The 23,167-nt window shown below is 43.0% G+C and overlaps 1 protein-coding gene across 2 annotated transcripts in view; it reads left to right on the top strand.

The window, feature by feature from the left end:
- Nucleotides 1-23,167, top strand: part of Sytl3 (synaptotagmin like 3) — a 75,076-nt gene that overhangs the window by 5,449 nt on the left and 46,460 nt on the right. For both annotated transcript variants that reach the window (XM_047559383.1, XM_047559382.1), the window contains exon 3: nucleotides 8,063-8,127. In XM_047559383.1, coding sequence (XP_047415339.1) covers nucleotides 8,063-8,127 — 65 coding nt within the window. The remainder of the gene's footprint in view (nucleotides 1-8,062; nucleotides 8,128-23,167) is intronic.

Genomic DNA, 23,167 nt, shown 5'->3' with positions numbered 1-23,167 from the left:
ATTTTAACAACATATGTGCCACTGAATTTTTATAAGACAACCAGAAGATTTTAGACTAAGGTATCAAATTGTGGCAGGTTTAGGGGGTTTTCTTAGGTTGCTCAGGTGCCTCTGGTGCCACAACTGATGCCAACGGGGAGCAGCTAAGGCTCAGCTGGAAATGGCCCCAGACCTTGGTGTACTTATCACACCCTCAGTTCTCAGGCGGGGTCCTGAGTTTTTGCAAAGCAGGAGTGCTGAACATTCGCCTTGGAATTTATCATAAGGGATTTAATTTGGTTCAGGTACCATTCAGATCAGGATTTGGAGGTAAGCATGTTGTCACAGGACGCCTTGTGTTTTCTACATTTCAGGGGAGAATTGTTATTGAAAATCAAGTCACATTTCAGTAAAGGTTCCATAACAAAATTGTTTCCTGCTTAAAGTAAAACTTGCAGAGGTTAGAAAATGTACTCCTATGAATTTCAGACTCCAGTATTTTCATAATCCTGTGTTTTGATAAAATATCAGATCATCAGTTTAAATCCACAAAGGCAAATAACTAATTTAGGAGAATGGAACAATTTGTACTCAATATTGGAGACACTTCCTCTCTATAAGTGAGTAAAAGACTGAAGTCAGAGTATGGTGTAGGTTTGCCCAAAGAAGGATTTTAGTGGTACTGAGGTTAAAATAAAATTTCTCCTCTGCCTGACTTCTGTTTCAAACTTGATACTTTTCCGAATTAAAAATTTTTTTCTTTTTCAAATTAAATTTTTAATATTGCTAATAGAAACTGTGTGTGTGTGTGTGTGTGTGTGTGTGTGTGTGTGTGTGTGTTGCTGGGCATTGAACCCAGGGCCTTGTGTATGCTAGGTAAGTGTCAGTTCTACTGAACTATCCTGTTCACTCACATGCTTCTCATGAAAAAGTACATCACAGCCAAGTGTGGTGGTGCACATCTGTAATCCCAAGGGCTCGGGAGGCTGAGGCAGGAGAAAGTTCAAAGCCAGCCTCAGCAACTTAGCATGGCCCATGCTAAGCAACTCAGAGAGACCCTTTCTCTAAATAAAATACAAAAATGGACTGGGATGTGACTCTGTGGTTAAGTGCCCCTGAGTTCAATCCCTGGTAGGAAAAAAAAAAAAAAAAAAGTATATAAAGACACGTTAAATTAATGTGTAAAATACTTCAGAGTCCAACACTTATGCATTCTCAAGAGCTTAGCCACTAAGACTAATTTCACAGGGGAAAAGTGTTTTGTTTTTTGATGTACAGTTTTTGTTTTTGCTGAACTAGATTGCACCTGGGAACACTCCACCCCTCCACCACTCAGCTAGATCCTTGGTCCAAACCTTTTTATTTTTGTTTGTTTTTGTTTTGTTTTATTTGGGTACTGGGGAGGGAACCTAGGGGTGATTTACCACTGAGTTCATCCCTAGATCTTTTTCTTTTCTTTTCTTTTCTTTTTCTTTCTTTCTTTTTCTTTTTCTTTCTTTTTTTTTTTTTTTTGGATATAGGATCTTGCTTATTTTCTGAGGTTCTTGCTCAGTTGCTGAGGCTGGCCTCCAACTTGCATCCTTCTGCCTCAGCCTCCTGAGTCCCTGGAATTACAGGTATGTGCCACCACACCCAGGGATACATGGTATTTCTTAGTTCTGAATTAGCAATGGCACCTGTTTTAGTTCTTGCATAGAGCTTGCCTATTCTACTTGGTATAAGTGCCTTGTTTTCTTAAGAACAGGATAGATGATCATGATATCTTTATAGGCATATACTAAATGTAATGATTATTTTATGATTTGAGTCTTATAATACCAAAACAAAAAGTAAAAAAGTAGACATTTATGGAATACTTTTTGGGGAAAAAGCTTCTTTGCTGCTTGGTGAAGAGAATGTTTCATAGTATTGTGTATGTCATTCTTATTGGAGGTCCTATTCATTCTGTGGTCAGCACTTGATTAGTCATGCAAAGTCCTGCCTTTAAAATAACTTTCTGAGAATTAGTAAGCTTCCTGTTTCATTGTGTCTTTTGTTCATACTCTAAGTTGAAGGTCAGTTGCAGGAGGTGGTGTTCCTGGGCTGCCCCTGTGCATGGTAACCAAGTGCTGGGGTTGAGGGGATGCTGTGCTGGCTGTTCCTTTTAGGTGGCGTGCTCACGAGAATTTCCACAATAACACACCACGTCCTAGGGACAGTGCAAAGCTCATTCCCATACTAAGGAAATGCAGCATGTGGTTCACGGATTTCAGGTGATTCACCTTCTGCTTCTTGAATGCAGATATTTCAGAATCAACATTATGAAGCCCACTTCCTGTCGAAAGAAGGCAGACCCTGGGTTTCTGCCTAATGGTAAAGTCGACACCTGTTATTGTCGTCTGAAGTCCCTCCTCCCTCTGTGACGCTTTGGTGATGAGGAGACTAGGATTGGGGCTGTCTTTTTCAGATTCAGATTTACACTGTGGTTTTTAGAAGTAACAAAGTACTCCCTTGAAAGGAAAACTTGAGTCTGTCCAAAGGGAGGTGCCCTTGGTTACCCAGAGTTCCACATTTGTAACTATGGAATGGAAGTCAACTGATAAGAAAGTAGTAATTCCTTCTCCCTTCTAAAATTGTTAAAAAAGAAAAGAAAAAAAAAATTGTAACAAGGAACTGAAACTGTAACCTTGAAGGGAGTCCCCAAGCGGTCTGGTTTTTGCCCTGTCTGCCATGGTTACTTTGTGTTTAATTTCAAAAGAATTCTCAGGTCCCACAATCTGGCGCTGGTAAGTTTGTGCTTTTATGCTGGGCGGGGCGTGGGGGCGATAACTACTCTCACCTGGTGAGGGCAGTCAAAAATGATTTCGAGGTTTTTTTCTGACATGAGAGACTGGCCCATGGTTCTGAGAAGAAAATGACCTCCAGTGTGGACCCATCAAGCTCCTAATGTGTGTCTAGGAGTGAGTCTTTTCAGACTCATTTTTCTTTTTTTTCTTGAGATGGGGGTCTCGCCATGCCACCCAGGCTGGGCTCCAGCGATCCTCCTGCCTCAGCCTCCCGAGTGGCTGGAGCTACTTCTGGCCTATACCACCTCATCCAGCTTCTTCACACTGGTTTCTGTGGGATAAGAAACATCCTTTTGGGCTGATGATTCAGCCCTTTGAGTTTGCTTCTTAACCCAGTAACAGTTTCTTCGGTTGAGCTGATTATTCTGATTATTCTTTGATGCTACTTGACTGGGTTTCTCCTATAATAACGTCTAATGAGTTGTTTGGCCTTGTCCTGCATTTGCTGGGTCTTCTATACAGCATTCCATGTCTTCCTTTCAGGTCCCGGAGGTGTCCTGGCTGAGACAGCCTCACTCTGAACTTTCCAGAAGCTGTGCTCTTCCTGGTGGGGCAGCAGTGCTCTCTGCCTTGGCCTTGTTAGTTTCCAGCTCTTCCTTCACTCTAGCCTGGATTGTCCTTGGACCTCTCAGGTTCTTTGTCACAGGGGTGGTTCGATGTGTGTGACGGCCAATGGCCTTCGGAACATGCCCTCTGCTCCCCTTCGTGCTGCACATTCAGCATGGCCACTTCTCTGACTTCCAGATGCCCAGCTGAGGCTGCTCCAGCCCAGAGCAAGCCTTCTTGCCCTGTGCCCTGCTCATGGCCCCTTGGGTGATGTGGAAAACCTCATCCTTAGATTCACAGGGAGGGTAGATCGACACCTGGCACCTGGCCCAGTTTCCATAGTCCAGGCCTTAAGCAATGACAGCTCTGTCGAACTGCACTAGAACTTCTCTCATTTCATCCACTAGACCTAACAAACCAGGAGTCACAGTCTCAGCCTCAACCTCACAACCAGGACGGCAGGCAGCCCAGGCCCTCGTTGCTTTTTGGCCTGCACAGGATGCAATACTTATTAATGCCTCAGAGTGGGTGGTGGGTTCACCACAGTGCCTGCTCCTCTCCGTCACTGTGCCCCAGCCACTTCCTCTGCCTGGTGCCTGAGTGTGTGTCCCCCCACCCCACATTTCTAGAGCATGACACATTAAACTTCAGCTGTGCACGGCTGTGGGCTTTACCCATTTGGGTCCCACCTTGCCCCTCTATTCTAGGGTGCCCCCTGCAGAGGGGGAATGTCCAAAATTCTTGGGTTGTGACTGGCACTGGATGTGACAGGAGGCTTGCCTCTAACTGAAGTTAAGGAAGGGACAGTTACAAATGTTTTGCAAGGTGTTGATAGCAGCTTGATGAGATCGTTTCTTTATCTTCATCTTGATTCTCTTACTCATGGTTACCTAGGATTTAATCACAACCATCAGTAGTTTTTCTTGTAAGAAAGTCAAAATCAGATCAGATGCGCTTTTGGATAAACCCCACTGGTTTGTAACTGCAACCATCTGAGATACAAGATTATTTGAAGTAAAAAGCTTTCTGCTGTGTGCACACATGGGTCCGTTTTAGCTGGGAATCACCAAGCAGTTGGGCAAGCTAACATAAAGCAGTTGATTGCTCTCAGTTTTACAACTCAGCTTCTTTATTTGCCATTTTTGCAGTTCATGCATCTGAGGGTCACCAGGGCCCTCTTGAGGGTTCTCTGGAGGATCCCTTGCCATGGGGCACTGGTGGAAGAGCAGGTCTGCACATATGTGCTTTCGCAGGTATTCACAGAATCCTGACTATGCAAACCAGCTTCCCGCCTCTTGCACCGACTGGTGGAAACACCTTAAGCAACACCAGGGATATGTTCACTTTTCTTTTCTTTTCCTTTCTCCTCCTCCTCCTCCTCCTCCTTCTCCTCCTCTTCCTCCTTCTCCTTCTCGTATTTTATTTAGAGACAGGGTCTCATCAAGTTGCTTAGGGCCTTGCTAAGTCACTGAGGTTGGCTTTGCACTCAAGATCCTCCTGTCTCAGCCTCCTGAGCCGCTGGGATTATAGGCATGTGCCCCGGTGCCTGGCATATGTTCACTTTCCTTGGTGCATAAAGCATAGGTGCCATTGCTTGCTCACCTGCAGATGCAAGTAACCTGGATGCAAAATAAAATTGCATTCCAACATGCCCATGTGGCTCACTGGTGATAGGAATGAGATCAAATAAAATTATATTCTCCTTGTCATTGGACATCTGTGTGCTAGAATTTTGTGAAGTGCTCTTCAACAGTTATTTCCTTTACTGATGAAATGACAGCATTAGTAGGGTCAAGACCATGAGGTGGATGCTGAAACCTTGAGAAACACCCTCTATGCACCAGGTGCCTGGCAATGATGGTTCTAAGACTCCTCCTGAGGAAATTGCCTAGCTAGTGCAAAGATCTTGTCCCCTGACTCCAGAGCTCCTGCTCTTGCTCCACACCTCATGCGTTTGCCTTTTGAGATGCATTTATGGATCAATTGGAAAATTGTTAAACAAGTCATGATTCTACCTGAGAGATTTAAAAGCTTTAACCTACTGAGCTCATACAGTGTTTGAAGAAGTTCTCATAACCCAATTCCGATTTAATCATCTGGGAAGAGATGCCAAAGGCTTCCTTTGGTTACTGTGAATCATGCTACCCTGGGTTGATGCTAAGGGGACAGAGACTTCAGAATCCACTTGCCTCTCCCATAGATGAGACACTAAGTGGTCTTTCATCTTAAACTCACAACTCATGTAGACAGGAGTCCTTATAAGAGTCACTATGGAATAATTGCTTATATATGGCCAGTTCTGCCTGAAGGGGTGGCAGAGGTCCAGCTCAAAGCAAGTAGTCAGAGAAAATGGCTTCCAGTGCAAAAAGCAGTGGTCTTTGTATGGTTTAGGATGGTGGTGTTTTGATCTTTCATTCATTAATACAGATACGCCCAAGAGACTTTGGGTTTGTGCCCAAATCTCTGTGTGCCAACTTAGCTGTTTAAACTTCATGAGGACTCAGTTGAGATTAAATGAGATGATTAGATGGTTATTTTAGGTGATCGGCACCAAGGGACTAGGATTTTAGTTTGTTGGCTCAGTGCATAGGTTCTGAACTGGGCTGGAGATTCTTTCATTACAGGTGTACGCAGTGTTTATCTACTCAGGAGCGTCCACCTTCCTCTCCTCCCTCCCCTCCACTAGTTTTCATCTTTTATGATCGCTTGTCTTTGTGTGTGTTCACTCGTGAATGGTGCCTGTATCTGGTTGGCTCAATTGATAATAGGAGGGCTTTGGGTCACAAGGGTAATGGGTCAGGAAGTGTGAGAGAGTAGGTTTGTTGAAATGGGTCGCCCCCACCAGGAAAACAGTCCAGGAGGAGCAGTCCATTGGCCAGCTGGAGGACCCCTCCCGCTCACCTCTTCTGGTGACTGGACCTGGTCCTGCTTTCATCCTCAGAAGTAGACACCCGGCAGTGGAGTGCTTCGAAGGAGTGTGAACTTACCACTCATGAATCTCCACACTTCCCCTGATGATTTTTTTGGGGAGCGGGGTGCTGGGGGCTGAACTCAGGGTACTGCCCGTGCTAAGCATGAGCTCTGCCACTGAGCTCAGCCCCGCCCCATCCTTCCCTGGTGTTTTGATGCTCTGCTGGTTTTCAAGTGCTCCAGGAGAAAGCTGTGGAGAGACTGCCATGCCTTAAGGTGTTTTGTGTAGATCTAGAGGTTAGATATAGAGTTTCTGATTTTGTGGATAAAACCTTTTTTCTACCTCCCTAGGAACATGTCATAGTCACGTATTTTTGGCTCTGAATATAGTAGCGAGTGTCAAAATTCTGTCATAAAATTCTTAAACACCCTGATTTTCCTTGTTCTACTCACTAATCATTGCTAATAATCATTTACGTATTAACCAGAGAATAAGAGTTTCTAACCAGATGAAGGTAGAAAGTTGACTGAGGTCTTCTATTACTAGTGCTAGAAAAAGATTGATAATTTTTAAAAGGTAGACTGGCATATATTTGTGATTCTATTTACATTAACAGCATTCATAAGCATTAACTTTAAAAACGTTCATTTGAAAGGTTGGGGATATAGCTCAGTGGTAGAGTGCTTGCCTAATGTGATTCCTTGTACCTAAAAAGGAAAAAAAAAAGTCTATTTGAGTCCATGTAAGTCCATAGATAGTCTAAACTTAACAGAGAATTTATTTCAATAAATTATATACGAAGAGACTTTTCCACAAAAGTTAAAGCTTCAGTTTTTAAAACTTGCATAGCCAAGGAATTGTCATTTTATGGCACATTTTTAATTTTAATTTTATTTTTGTTGCGTGGGCCTCCTGCATGGTCCTGCTGAGCTACACCCCCCAGCCATCTGCATGGTATTTTAAGGGTATAAACAATTGATAATATCTGTGTGTTTAACTTTTACATCCTAAAGGATATTAACAATTACCTTTCTGAGGCTCTTCGAGGTTGAGTGTGGTTTCTCCAGAAACTTCACAACTCTCGAGAGCAAAACACACTGTAGGACCTCAGCTTCAAGCAGCCAGCATACGGACAGCTCTGTGCGCAGGCAGGCATGAGAGCCAGAGGCTACGAGTGCGGTCCTGGGGGCGGCTGCCAGACCCGCTGGCTGAAGGTGGTCGCTCCCCTGACCTCCAGCGGTTCCCTTGGACCTGGCTCCCTGGGTCCCTGTCAAAGCTTGTTGACAGAGACAATTCCAGACTTCAGCTCCCCATGGTCAGTCTACTGTTGACGGTCTGCAAACATCCTGGTCAACACCGATGTTAACCTGAGGGTGACTTTTCTCTTGGCCAACCGCACAACAATGGATGTTTCTGGAGCCTATCCTTGGTGACATTGCTTCGTGATATCCTTCTGGAGCCTATCTATACCACCATTTTCACGGCAACGTGGCTGTTTCCATAGCAATTTTGTTTCACTTTGTATTCAGAAATATTCGGCTTCTTGACGTGCACTGGGCAGAGCATAAGTTAACATGAATACGTCACATGTGCCTGCCACACGGAGAGTAAAACACACCATGGCAGGAGGCTAGCTTTGTAGCTAGGTTAACCTCAGTGAGAAATAGGTAAAATGAAGTGTTTGGTCCCTTTTCAACTGAAGTTTTGTGGTATTACCTTTCTCCCTCCCTATGTCCACTACCGGGTCCAGTACAGCATTGCTCATACCTATTCTAAGGCTTCCTTTCTGCTTGCTTTTCAGAAACGTGAAAATAAAAACTGGAGAATGGTTCTTTGAGGAACGAGCCAAAAAATTTCCAACTGAAGGTAATTGCTCTTAAAATTTTTACTAGAGTCAAACAACACAATCCTAGTTTTAGAATGTTTGCTGCTATGATTTTTGATTATAAAAAACTTCATGGGCTTAGAATTGTCAAAAGACAAAATCACAACATGGTTAGTTATAGATCTAAATGGCTTTTACTTGTTGTCTATGAATGGGGCAGCCTCCACTGTACAAAATGGAATTTAGCTCCCACTGGGCCAGGGCAGGACAGTGGCTTCTATAAGGTGGGAACAAGGAGACAGAACAGTGGAAAAAAAGTTGATTGTCTAACATCAGGTCACTTCGAATTACTATGTAAGGGTTAAAGCAGAGGGGCTGTCCCAGTTAGGTGGACTCAGAGTGGGCTGGAATCTTCTGTTTTCAGAAAAACCTGGTCTGTTTTGGGATCTATCTGCATCATTAAAATGTAAGTTTTCTTCTGTGGCATTTAGTGTGACCGACTCTGTTTTGTACTGGTCTGGTCTTTTGGGGGGACTTGTTCCAGAACAGTGGCCTCCTGTGACTCTAGCTTAGCAGTTCCCAGACCCTGATGTCTGGTGCTCCTGTTCCATTTGAGCACCTCTGCCCTGCGCCCTAGCTCACACCATGCCCTGCCTGTGCTTGAGGCTCTTGCCTCTCTACCCCTGGTCTGCCTCTGAGTTGGGGTCTCTTCTTGAGACTCCTGCTCCAGGGGTTTTCTGAACTTCCTGCTTCTCAGTGATAGTTCCTCTGGGACCCCAACAGCTTCTGGTTGTTCATTTCTTCTGTAATTATTCCAAGGCACCTTTTGTTATAGAATTGTGTGCTTTTGTTTCTTTCTATGAGCAGAAACTACTCTTTTAGAATGTTTTTCACCTCTACAGCACCGGGCACCATGCTTTGCTCACGATCCTGGGTCACAATAATGAACTGAAGGCCACAGAGAGCGAAGGGCGCTGGAAGGGAGCAGGTGCGGGCGGCTGGCTGGGGCATGCGAGTGGGCGAGTGCGGCTGGTCTTAATGCCACGAAGGTCTTGTCATCAAGTATTTCAGAGCACAGCGGGATGGTGTGATCTGTGCTGAGGCTGAGAACTGTGCAGGGAGCGGATCGTGCCTGGGCGTGGGGAAGGTGTGCACCCAGCACATCACCGTCAGGCGAGGCTGCTCGCTGTGAGGAGCCCTTGTCTGAAGTGGCGACGTGGGTGGCACTCCTCCTCTGTGACTGTGACTCAGGCTGGGGCCTGGACTCGGACTGTCTTAGCGGGCCTGGGTGACTTCAAATATTTTTCTAGAAAAAGTGGCAGTTTGAGGTAGAGAGGCCGGTTAGCCTTACCCCCGTTGCGTTGGCAGCAAGGGAAACCATTGGTCGGAGCCTTGAGGCTTGGCTTTTATAGAAAGCACTGGTAGCCAGGGGGCAGATCGAGGTGGGTCTAAATTCTCCCCGGGATTATATGCTGACACTTCTTACTCAAGAATAAATGCCGAGGGGCTGGGGTCGTGGCTCAGCGGTGCAGCCTTGTCTAGCAGGGGTGAGAGAATAAATGCTGCGCGGATTAGAAAGCTGGAGGAAAACGTGATGGTGGAGCCACAGAACAAAGCAAGTGTGTCTGACTCCATGATGCCCCCACCAGCGGCTGCATGGGCACCTTTCCCAGTTGCTGCGGATCCATGACACTGTGGTATCCCCGGTGCCACGTCTGTGTCGTGTGCCGAGGCCTTCCGGAAAGCTGCAGACCATAGACTGTAACACCCAGCAGTCACCCACCTAGTTCCTTTCTGCCCCTGCTGCACACTGTCCTCCGTTTAAAACAGTCCAGCCAAAGCCACAGCTTTGTTTGGTTTCTTTAAAATGCTTCTTGTTGGAGGGGTGTGGGCCCTTCTTCAGGTGGTAGAGACTCCATTTCCCCCCCACTTCAAATCCTCCTTTATAACTTAAACCATAGAAAGTGAACTTCCATCACCTCTCAATTCCAAGACGCCTCCACGGTGGTATGCGTTGCGGGCAACTTAGCACCATTGTTTCACTGGGTAAATTGGTTTTCAGACCAGAGTGCGTGTGTGGGTGTGTCTCACAGGGCGCCTCACACCTGGCCATGGTGACACTCAAGATGAAAAGGGGAATTGGAAAGACTCCCTGATGCCCGGGCTTCCCTTTCTCGCCTTGTAACTTTCTACAGGAAGAAAACAACAAGGAAAGGAAAGTTAGAGCAAGAGCCAATCTAGGAATCGACCAAATGCTGATGCATTTCTAACAAGGCATAAAACAAACACCAAAAACCAAAACCAAAACCAAATTCCTTCTCTACAAGATTGCCTCAAATCCTGGGAGGTCTCATTTTCCTTGTCCTTCTCAGAGTGGGCTCAAGGGGCCCGGAGAGATCCAGAAAACCGCCAGGTGGGGAGAACGGAGTAGTTCTGTGAGCGGATGGGGGGGGCGGGGTTTGTAGCAGGGGGTCTGGAGCGGTCATCGGGGGTCAGCTGAGGAGGCTTGTGCGGGTAGGCAGGGAGTCTTCCTTCTCCTGTCTGTGCCCCCAAAGGAGAAGGCACCAGAGGAATGGATGCATTGAACTGAATTCCTGTGACTATCAGGTAAGCTCTGGGTAGGAGAGCAGAAACCCCGTGGTCGTTAGAACAGTGGGGACTTAGTTTGGGGCTGGTCAAACAGCTGTTACTGCAGGATAGAAGGAGCAAAGGGGTCAGTGTGGGGACACAGAGGGTGGCTGCGGGGAGCAGGACCACCCGGCCCTGCTGTCCATGTTGATCAGACACAGGTGCACAGGGAGCAGAGACCCTCTCCCTGTGTCTGGGATCTCCGTGGTCCCCATTGCGCCCCAATAGGGAACCAGCTGCACCCCAATTCTCTGTGTTTCCATGCATTCTGTGGTGTGTGTTGTGACGATGCAAACAAGGCTTTCCCAACCCTCTGTGTCCTAACCCAAAAAACTAGACCATGGTCTGAACCACGAAGGATACAAGATGGCCTCTTTCTATTCATTGGTTACCTGTTGCTGCTAACAAGTCACCCCAAACTTAGTGGCTTAAGACATTAGCATTCTTATTTTTGGCTCCAGTTGAAGGCTTGTCTGGGGCTGGAGGCTGTGACTCCCTGGGCTCACTCACCTACTCGACCTTTCCTCTCTCCATTTCTCTTCTCTCTCTCCTCTCCTCTGTCTCTTCCTGGGATGGAACCCAAGGCCTTGAGCATACTAGGCAAGCACTACACCCCTGAGCTGCATTCTCAACCCAGAGGCAGTTTCTTGTGAATCAAGTCAATCTATTTACATAATCTATTTACAAATCAATTATAGTTTTGTCCTGATATTTCTTTATGCAATACTTCAAAAAGGACATTTTCCTTATCTGTGAACATCATTGTATGATTTCTGCTTACTGCTTCTCATTCCAGCCTCAGGATGCACTGATTAGGTTAAACCTTTTTTAACCCCATTTCACCTCTAAACTTTCTGGCCTTGTCTTACACATGAGCTTTGGGGGATACCTCACATCCAAACCATACCAGGAACTGTGAATGAAGGAGTCAGGAAATGAATGACTTGATTGAGGATAGGGTTACTTGGTGATAAAAGGTGATGTCATATACTTTTTTGAGGTAGTGCCCCTTCTCAGGGCTTAGCACCCAGCAAGTACCTCAAAAATCTAAAGTTAGGATACTTGCCTTTTGGCATCTGGAAACCTGCACCTAAATTTAATGTTCAGTTGAAGCAACTCCAGGTGTCATTCCCAATTTTCTTTTTAGATGCTTTATTTATTTCTTATTATGGTCTTATTAGGTATGTGCCATTTAGGATAAATGTTCCCCCAAGTTCCTTGAAAGTAGACAAGGTGTAAGCAATGAAGAACAGAATTTATTCTGATGAAGAACAGAAATTAATTGCAGCAGTATTTGTTGTACTACTTTCCCACCCATTTAAAAGATTTAGGAATAAGTGAAAATAAGCCAAAATTCTTCATTTTGAAGGAAATGATACTAAATATTTTCAATATTTTGATTAACTTAAAATTTTTGCTGATTGTGCACTGGATTCTTTTAAGATTTTGTAATTATGGTGCTGGGGTTGTGGCTCAGTGGTAGAGCACTTGCCTAGTATGTGTGAGGCCCTGGGTTCCACCCTCAGCACCTCGTAAAAATAAAATAAAGGTATTGTGTCCACCTACGACTAAAAATTATATTTTAAAAAAGATTTTGTAAGTAAAGATTTAGTTCCACGATCTTAAGATAATTCCTTACCTGCCATGGTCGAGATTCACGTGTCCTGCGTCAGTACTACCCAGACGCCTGTACCTTCATAGCAGCTCTCAGGGGCATCAGGAAGCTCCCCAGGCCATCCTGTGTTGTCACCTCCAGCCACTCTGCCACAGGCATTTGACATTCTGCGCAGGAGCTCTGGGGCCTGCTCCAGGGTCAGCTGCAAGCCGTGTCCAATTCAAAGCTTCCCTCCTCACACACAGAGGTTCTGAGTCAGGGGGACTCGCGTTCCAGAGGATGTTTGACAGGTGCCTGTGGACGTGTTCCCATGTGTTCTGTTTGAGAGTCACTGGTAAAGTAGCCAAGTTAACGAACAATTATGATGGAAGTTTTCTAGGTTATTGATAACTAGATAAATGGCCCGAAATCCATCCTCACGTTCAGGCACCCGCTCAGCATGTAAAAGTGGCGCCCTCTGTTGGCTCCTTGCTGTCAGTGCATGTTTCTCTTTTTCCTTTTTCTCAGCAGGGAGGTTTCATTGCTTGGTTTTTCCAGCTTAAAAGCAGAAAGATTACACGACTAATATGTTTAATACTAACACTTTTTTTAAACTTAAAAGAGGATAAATGTAATATATAAATTACTTACTTAGAATTTCATTCTATTGTTAATAATTTGGGAAATAGGATAGTTTAGGAAGGCTGAATCTTAAAGCCTCTGATAATTCACAAAACTAACCAGGACGGTTATTGGGTCTGACAATGATGAGAGGAAATAACTTTTACTCTCCTCTTTTGGTAGAAAATGTGGTTTAGTCCTTGGGGTGACTGTTCAGAGTCTTCTTTTTCATGGGCAGCCTGGATGTGGTCCATTTGGCCACAGGATTATGAGAACAGATCAGGCTGGAGGCACTCAGCTGGTGGAGGAAGAAAACAGGTTCCAGTCAGTATATAGATGGTGCCATTCCAATGCCCTGCCTGTTCCTCAGTAGAGACCTCCACCCCACAATTCAACAGGTGGATTCAGCTCTGCAGAGCTGTCTATAAGTTACAGAGAGATCCCCTAGTTTATGTCTTTACTCTCCTAAGAGGGTGTCTTTAATGAAGTCGTGTTTGTTTCCAAGATATAAAATTGTGTGTGTAATATATATATTTGGTACTGAGGATTGAACCCAGGGGCACTCAAGAACTGAGCCACATCCTCAGCCCTTTTATTTTTTGAGACAGGATCTCTCTAAGTTGCTCAGAGCCTCACTCACTAAGTTGCTGAAACTGGCTTTGAACTTGTGATCCTCCTGCCTCAGCCTCCCGAGCTGCTGGGATTACAGGTGTGTGTCTCTGCACCCAGCTTTGAGGAAATGTGGCATCCTGCTTTCGAATTTTTTCCTTTTACTCCCCTCCTTAAGAGGAAAGACAAATGAATCACAGCCCCACAAAAGGTGTGCTCTGGAAGTGATTTTCCCAGGGAATTGGACTGCCTGTCATGTTCCTGAAAAAAAATTTAGACTGGTCCATTCAAACTGGGTAGAACAGAGGTGATCACTTCAGATTTTAGGATTGATGATTAATTTATGATTTATTAATCTTCAGACTTTTTGCTTTCACCCAGTGTTTCTAGTTAGAAATCTTCGCAAGGTAGGTTCTTGCTCTTATTCGTTCATGTTTTTTAAAGACATATTTGAATCAATCATCATAATCGTACATTTTCATGGAATACTGTGTGACATTTCAGTGCAGGCATACAATGCACAGTGACAGATGGGGATAATTGACATCACTTAAACAGTGGCTGTTTCTTTGTTTTAGGAACATTCAAAATCTTCTCTACTGGTTATTTTTTTTTAAATGTACTTTAAGACCCATAACATCCTCCAGGTTCATCAATTGCCACAAATGACAGTATTTCCTTCTTATCACGGCAGAGTGATATTCCGTTGTGTGTAGATTTGTCTCCATTCACCCGGCAGTGCGCACCTAGATGATTCTGTACCATGTCTGTTGTGGATGGTGCTGCAACAGAGTCCAGGTGGCTTTTTGATGTACCGGTTTCCTTTCCTTTGGATCTAACTGGGCTGGGGTTGCTGGATCATGTCAACTCTAGCTCTAGGTTGTTGAGGAACTTCTACAGTTTTCCTTGATGGCTGCACCGATTTACATTCCCAGCCTCGGCATCCCAGAGTTTCTCTCCGTGTCCCGCCAGCATGGTGTTTTGTTTTATTTTTTGGATAACAGCCATGCTAACGAGAATGAGATGATATTGTGTTTGTAGTTCCTTAATGATTAGGATATCAAGCATCTTTGCATATACTTTTTAACCAATTGTATATCTTTACTGAGAAGTAGCTTTCCAGATAATTTTCCCATATTTTAATCAGATTTTTTGATAGTTGAGTTCCTTAGATATTCTGCCTATCAACCTCTTGTTGGATGGACAGTTTTACAGACGTCTTCTCTTGTTCCGCAGCTTGTCACTTAACTCTGAGATTATTTCCTTTGATGCGCAGAAGCTTTTTAACTCCATGTGATCCTGCTTGTCGGTTTGTGCTTCTGTCACCTGTGTTTTGGGGGTCCTGTCCAAAAACTCTTTGCCCACCCAGTGTCCTGATGTGCTTTCCCTTTGTGTCTTCCAGCAGTTTCATAGCTTTAGGTCTTACATTTAAGTCTTTGAGTTTTTTTTTTTTTTCAGTGCTAGGGTTGGAGCCCAGGGCTTTGCACATGCTGAGTAACTGCTCTACCACCGAGCCCCACCCCAGCCTGAGTTAATTATTTTACTTGTGAGAGATGGGGTCGGGTTTCATTCTTCTGTGTGTATATATCCAGTTCGAGCTCTTTTTTCTCCAATATAGGTTCTTGATCCTGGCATTGAATTGTAGTTGGCTGGCACGTAAGTCAGTCTGCAAGACCAACATTTGGGCTCCTGTAGCCCAGTGATGGAATCCTGAGCCCATGGCTGGAAGCAAGACCAGACAGGCCTAGCAGTATTACCATGAGTACACACTGAACAACAGTTGCCTTAGGGACATGGCTAGAGTCGCCTACGGGGAGAACTAAGGAGCCTCAGGCTTGGAAAAATCTTAGTTTGGCACAACAGGTCCAACACTCTGTCATGTTATCTGCAGAAGCTACTGGTTCTGAAATTCTAATTGCAGTCTTATCCTACCAAGTGAAAGAGGAAGGCATAAAAAGAGAAAAAAATGAAGAGAGTAAGAGTTTCACGATGGTAGAGAAGTCACTCTGTGGCCCTGGTCTAAGATACTGTCTGCTTCTGGGGAGAAACTCCCTGGTCAGCTTTACCTTGAGGTCTCCAAGGGTGCAGAGTCCCAAGAATCTGGAGTTGTGAGATGTGGCCTGTTAAACATTTTCTACCTTCCTGGGATCTGTTCTGTGGCTGTTTATTGTTTTTTCCCTTTGTTAATTAACTACTCTTTATTAGCATCTGTAAGACCTGAGGGTGAGGGGGTTAAGAGAACAAATTTGATAAGGAGTCATTTTTACTGTAGTCAATTTGGTGGCAGGGAGGTTACCTGGGGTGCCTGTGCAAAAGAGTCACAGCATTTGCCACGGCCTGGTTAATAGGCCTATTTGGTGGATGAAAGTCCTAAAGTCCCAAAGCCAGTCCCACACACTGGGCATGAAGCACGTCAGCTCTCCACCAGGGTGCTCCACAGTGGCTTTTCTCCAGGGTCTAGATCAAGCACAGCCACAGGTGACCATCCACGGAGACCACTGACCCGCACACACTCTTCCACTCTGCATTCAGCACCCGAGGTGGGGCCCTGCACCAGCTCCCAGGAAACCGGTCTAGTAAAGACTCCCAGGAAGCCAGTGATCCGTCGCCGCAGGGGTTCCAGCAGGCCCTCCAGAGGCTGAGCTTCCACACGCTTCTTCCAGGCTCCTGACACATTGCAGAAAGGAAGAGCTTCATCAGAAAATGAAAGGCTGCTGGGCACAGTGGCACACACCAGTAATCCCAGTGACTTAGGTGACTGAGGCAGGAGGACCACAAATTTGAAGCCAATAGAGGTGATGTAGCAAGACAAGGGCTGGGGATGTGGACTAGTGGTAAAGTGCCCTTGGGTTCAATCCCCAGTGCAAAAAAAAAAAAAAAAAAAGAAGAAGAAAAGAGAGAAAGAGAGAGAGAGAGAGAGAGAGAGAGAGAGAGAGAGAGAGAGAGAGAAAGAGAGAGAGAGAGAGAGAGAGAGAGAGAGAGAGAGAGAGAACATTCCTAAAGCAGAATGCCGGCTCTCTTGAGAGAGAGAAGCACTTTTGGGGGCTTGGGCTCTTCTTTGAAGGAAGCTTTGTGAAGGTGTGTAGGAAAGTGCAGGCTTGGTACTAGGGTTCTTTGATCATGGGTGGCAAAATGTTCATGGCAGCGTGGTCTCCTTCCAGGATCTTCAGGTTGACAGTGTCTGTCCTATGTAGATGGTGTTTAGAATGTACCCATATTATTATAAGATTTCTTAAAACACTTCTCCCTTTGCTTGGTCTAACTGGAAATGCATTGTGTAGGTTAACAGTGCACTTAAGCTTTAATCAAAACCAGCAATTCTCATTGATGAGCCAATTTACAGTAACTCTAAGATTTGTAGATTTCTCAGAAATTTGGAAGTGATGTGACAGGAGCGTGAAGAAAGGTCTGGGAAGTAAGTCTGATCACAGGGCTCTTAGACTTACAGCCACAGCTTCTTTTTCCTTCCCCTTTCTCCTTTCTCCCCGTCTTTATTCCTCCCATCTTACCACGGTACCAGTCTCCAGAGTGAACAATTCCTTCACACCTGCCCTGGCTTCAGGTTTCTTGGGTTTGCCGCCCTTAGCAGCCACGCCAGTTTGGACGGACAGGAACGGGAGCGTGGTCCAGCTTAAGGTCTGACCTGGCGTTCCTTCCGCCTCACTGGCTATGACAGGTGTGAGAACCATGGATTCTGGCCTTTGCTTTGTTTGCACTTCCTTACAGATCTGGGGAACAGCTCCCCAGGAATGGCAGGCACCTCCACATCCCCCTAGTAATCTTCACCTTTGAAATTGGGTGTAGTGCAACTGTGGTTCCATGCCATGGGTGACGGCCCTGCCCCCAGGAATCTCAAGTTCCTCTTCCCCTATCCTGTTATCCTTTTTCTTCCCAAACCACATAATTGTATCTCATTGTTCTTGTGGGATTTATGATCCTTCCCTTCCCCACAAGTAAATAATTTTACCCGAATTGAAACTTCCCAGCTGCAGCCGAGGTAACTAAGTTACCTGTGGTCGAGCAAACCTCACCTGGCTACCGAGCCCATTCCGGTCTGTCTGACCTGGACTGAGGCCTCCCTACAGGACACAATCCTGTTGGTCATGACTTCCAAAGGTCACATGCTCCCTCACAATACAAACTAAGCCTGAATCTAAAAACTAAAACAGATCAGGGCTCAGTGCTAGAAGAGTAGAGAGCCTCAGAGAGAAGCTTACAACCCTCAGCCCCCAACAAAGAAAAGGGACCCCCAGGGATCAATGGTGGCTTCTTTCCTGTGTTCCTCAAGGATCTCAGTAGCTGCCAGCTACTGAGCAGTTACTTAGGGTCTTGCTGCAATTTCCACAATTGCAACAAATCTAGTTTTGCACGTCGTAATTTGCTTTATTTGCAAGTCTAGAATTGAGCAATAGACTGGACTGAATGTGTTACAGAATGCTCTGCTCCACCAGGTGAGTGGGTTATGTTCATAATCAGAGAAAGGAAAGTGAGGTGCAGAGACAGACTGATGGGTTATAGCTCGTCAGTCTTATTTGAAGGTGGGTGGAACTTTGCCTGTGATTGGCTGGGACTTGGCTACTTGTTACAAGAATAGGCTACAGTCTGTTTATACATCAAGTTAGGTTACAGTTTACTAAGTATGGAGAATTGTTGAGGCCAGACTTAATTCAATTTAACAGATTAATATTCAGAATATAGAGAGAATTTCTAAAACTTACATTCACTTTTTAGAAAAGATCTAGAAGCATGAACTGTTGAACCAGGTACTCAACAGATTCGGGTCAGTTACCATCAACTGTATGTAAATCTTAGTGGAAGCATTGCTGTCCGGTCCTTGATGACTATTACCAACTCAGAAGCCCCCCAGAAGCTCCGCTTGATAGAATAGGGCTTTATTAAAGAGAAAGAATATTTTTCTCTCCCACAGCTAAGCACAAGAACCATGTCTGGTGGCAGAAGCACAGTACTTGAGAGATGCTTTGTGCCCACAGGGCTGAGTCTGCCGCTATTGAGTTTGCTCTCCTGGAAGGCACTAGTTGCTGCTCCATAGCAGAGCTCCTTGTCACCTTGCATCCTGGGACTGGCGTAGCCCCTGTGCTATCTTAGCTTAAAATGTCACTAAGAACTAAGATATACTTTATTTTATTTTATTCTTTTATTTATCTTTTAATTTTTTACAGACTGCATTTTGATTCATTGTACACAAATGGTTTCTATGGTTGTGCACAATGTAGATTCATACCATTCGTGTAATCATACTTGTATGTAGGGTAATAATGTCTGTCTCATTCCACGATTTTTCATACCCTACCTTCCTCTCATTTCCTTCTACATAATCTAAAGTTCCCCCATTCTTCTCTCACTCCCCACCCCTCGACCCCCATTATATATCATCCTCCACTTATAGGGAAAACATTCAGTCTTTGGTTTTTTAGGATTGGCTTATTTCACTTAGCATGATATTCTCCAATTCCATCCATTTATTTGCATAAGCCATAATATTATTCTTCTTTATGGCTGAATAATTTTCTGTTGTGTATATATACTACAGTTTCTTTATCCATTCATCGGTTGAAGGGCATCTTGGTTGGTTCCACAATCTAGCTACTGTGAACTGAACTGCTATAAACATTGATGTGACTGCGTTACTGTAGTTTGCTGATTTTTAAGCCCTTTGGGTATAACTGAGGAATGGGATAACTGGGTCAAAAGGTGGGTCCATTCCAAGTTTTCTGAGGATTCTCCACACTGCTTTCCATTGTGGCTGCACCAATTTGTAACTCCACCAGCAATGTAAAAGTGTGCCTTTTTCCCCATATCCATGCCAACATCTATTATTGTTTGTATTCTTGATAATAGCCATTCTAATTGGAGTAAGATAAAATCTTAGAGTTATTTTAATTTGCATTTCTCTAATTACTAGAGATGTTGAACACTTTTTCATATATTTATTAATCTCCATATATCTTCTTCTATAAAGTGTCTGTCCAGTTCCTTGGCCCATTTATTGATTAGGTTCTTTGTATTTTTGGTGTAGTTTTGTAAATTCTTTATAAATTTTGGAGATAAGTGCTCTATCTGAAGTGTGTGTGGAAAAGATTTTCTCCCACTCTGTAAGCTCTCTCTTCACATTCTTTATTGTATCCTTTGCTGAGAAAAAGCTTTCTGGTTTGAGTCCATCCCATTGATTGATTCTTGCTTTGATTTCTTGTGCTTTGGGAGTCTTGTTGAGGAAGTCTGATCCTAAGCCAACATAATGAAGATTTAGGCCTACTTTTTCTTCTATTAGGTGCAGGGTCTCCGGTCTAATTCCTATGTTCTTTATCCATTTTGAGTTGAGTTTTGTGCAGAGTGAGAGATAGGGGTTTAATTTCATTTTACTAAATATGGATTTCCAGTTTTGCCGGCACCATTTGTTGAACAGGCTATCTTTTCTCCATTGTATGTTTTTGGCTCCTTTGTCTAGTATGGGGTGACTGTATTTATGTGGTTTTGTCTCTTTGTCTTCTATTCTGTACTATTGGTCTGCCTGTCTATTTTGGTGCCAGTACCCTGCTGTTTTTGTTACTATTGCTCTGTAGTGTAGTTTCATGTCTGGTATTGTGATACCTACTGTTTCACTTTTTTTTACTCAGGATTGTTTTGACTATTCGAGGTCTCCTGTTCTTCCAGATGCAGTTCATGCTTGCTTTCTCTATTTCTATGAGGAATGTCATTGGTATTTTAATTGGAATTGCATTGAATCTGTATAGCGTCTTTGGTAGAATGACCATTTTGACAATGTTAATTCTGCTTATTCAAGAACATGGGAGATCTTTCCATCCTTGAAGGTTTTCTTCAATTTCTTTCTTTAATGTTCTGTAGTTTTCATTGTAGGGGTTTTTCACCCCTTTTGTTAGATTAATTCCCAAGTTTTTTTTTTTTTTTTTTTTGAGTATATTGTGAATGGAGTGGTTTTCCTAATTTCTCTTTCAGAGGATTCATCACTTATGAATAGAAATGCATTAGATTTACACATATTGATTTTATATCCTGCTACTTTGCTGAATTCATTTATTAGTTTTAGAAGTTTTCTAGTGGAACTTTTTGGATCTTCTAAATATAAGAATCATGTCATCAGTAAATGGTGACAGTTTTAGTTCTTCTTTTCCTATTTGTATCCCTTTAATTTCTTTCTTTCTTTCTTTTTTTTTTTTTTTTTTTTTGGTGCTAGGGATTGAACCCAGGGCCTTGTGCTTGCAAGGTAAGCACTCTACCAACTGAGCTATCTCCCCAGCCCCTTTGTATCCCTTTAATTTCTTTGGTCTGTCTAATTTCTCTGTCAAGTGTTTCAAGGACGATGTTGAATAGAAGTGGTGAAAGAGGGCATCCCTGTCTTGTTCCAGTTTTTAGAGGGAATGCTTTCAGTTTTTCTCCACTAAGAATATGATGTTGGCCGTGGGCTTAGCATAGATAGCCTTTACAGTGTTAAGGTATGTTCCTACTATTCCTATTTTTTCTAGTGTTTTAAGCATGAAGTGGTGCTGTATTTTATCAAATACTTTCTCAGCATCTATTGAAATAATCATGTGATTCTTAACTTTAAGCTTTTTGATGTGATGAATTGCATTTATTGATTTTCAGATGTTGAACCAAACTTGCATCCCTGGGATAAACCCTACTTGATCATGGTGCACTATCTTTTAAATATATTTTTGTATGCGATTTGCCAGTATTTTGTTAAGGATTTTTGCGTCTATGTTCATCAGGGATAATGGTTTAAAGTTTTCTTTTCTTGATGTGTCTTTGTTTTGATATCAGAGTGATACTAGCCTCATAGAATGAATTCGGAAGAGTTTCCTCCTTTTCTATTTCCTGGAATACTTTGAGGAGAATTGGTATGTGTTCTTCTTTAAAGGTCTTGTAGAATTGGCTGAGAATCCATCTGGTCCTGGGCTTTTCTTTGTTGGTAGGCTTTTGATGGCTTCTTCTATTTCGGTGCTTGAAATTGATCTGTTTAGATTGTGTACGTCTTCCTGATTCAGTTTGGGAGGATCATATGTCTAAAAATTTGTCATGTCTTTGATATTTTCTATTTTGTTGGAGTATAGATTTTCAAAGTAACTTCTAATTGTGTTATGTATTTCAATGGTGTCTGTTGTGATCTTTCCTTTTTCATCACTAATTCCAGTAATTTGAGTTTTCTGTCTCCTCTTCATTAGTGTGGCTAAGGTTTATCAATTTTGTTTACTTTTTTAAAGAACCAACTTTTTGTTTTGTCAATTTTTGAATTGTTTTTTTTTTGTTGTTGTTGTTTCAATTTCATTAATTTCAACTCTGATTTTAATTATTTCCTGTCTTCTATTATTTTTGGTGTTGATCTATTCTTGTTTTTCTAGGGCTTTGAGATATAATGTTAGGTCATTTAGTTGTTGACTTTTTATTTTTTAATGTATGTGCTCAATGCAATGAACTTTCTTCTTAGTACTGCTTTCAGAGTGTCCTGGAGATTTTGATATGTTGTGTCATTGTTCTCATTTACCTCTAAGAATTTTTTTTTATTTCTTCCCTGATGTCTTCTATTATCATTGCATCATTCAGTAGCATATTATTTAGCCTCCAAGTGTATAAGTAGTTTTTGTTTGTTATTTTATCATTCATTTCTAATTGCATTCCATTATGGTCTGATAGGATACAGGGTAGGATCTCTATTTTTTTTGTATTTACTAAAGGCTTCTTTGTGGCATAGCATATGGTTTATTTTGGAGAAGGATCCATGAGCCGCTGAGAAGAAAGTATATTCACTTTATGATGGATGAAATACTCTGTAAATATCCATTAAGTCTATATCATTAATTGTATTATTTAGTTCTATAATTTCTTTGTTCAGTTTTTGTTTGGAGGATCTATCCAGTGGTGAGAGTGACATATTAAAGTCCCCCACTATTAATGTGTTTTGGTCTATTCGATGCTTAAAATTGAGAAGGGTTTGTTTGATATACATAGATGCTCCATTGTTTGGGGCATAAATATTTAAAATTGTTATATCTTGCTGTTTTATGCTTCCCTTGAGCAGTATGAAATGTCCTTTATCCCTTCTGACTAACTTAGGTTTGAAGTCCACTTTATCTGATATGAGAATGTAGATCCCTGTTTTTTTACATGGTATGTTTTTCCCCATCCTTTCACCTTTAGTCTATGTGTCTCTTTCTATGAGATGAGTCTCTTGAAGGCAGCATATTGTTGGGTCTTTCTTTTTAATCCAATCTGGCAGTCTATGTCTTTTGATTATTGAACTTAGGCCATTGACATTCAGGGTTATTATTGAGATATGATTTGTATTCCTGGTCATTTTGGCTTATTTTTGGTTTTTTACTTGTCCTCTGATTGGCCTTTCCTTTAGGGTAGTTCCTCCCTATGCTGACTTGTATTGTTGCTTTTCATTTCCTCCTCATGAAATATTTTGCTGAGAATGTTCTGCAGGGCAGCCTTTCTATTTGTAAGTTCTTTTAACTTTTGTTTATCATGGAAAGATTTTATTTCATGGTCAAATCTGAAGGTTAGTTTTGCTGGGTATAGGATTCTTGGTTGGCATCCATGTTCTTTCAGAGCTTGAAATATATTGTTCCAGGCCCTTCTTGCTTTTAGAG

Source organism: Sciurus carolinensis, chromosome 7 (assembly GCF_902686445.1).
Source record: "Sciurus carolinensis chromosome 7, mSciCar1.2, whole genome shotgun sequence".
Taxonomy (NCBI): domain Eukaryota; kingdom Metazoa; phylum Chordata; class Mammalia; order Rodentia; family Sciuridae; genus Sciurus; species Sciurus carolinensis.
This window is presented reverse-complemented; position numbering and strand designations above follow the sequence as displayed.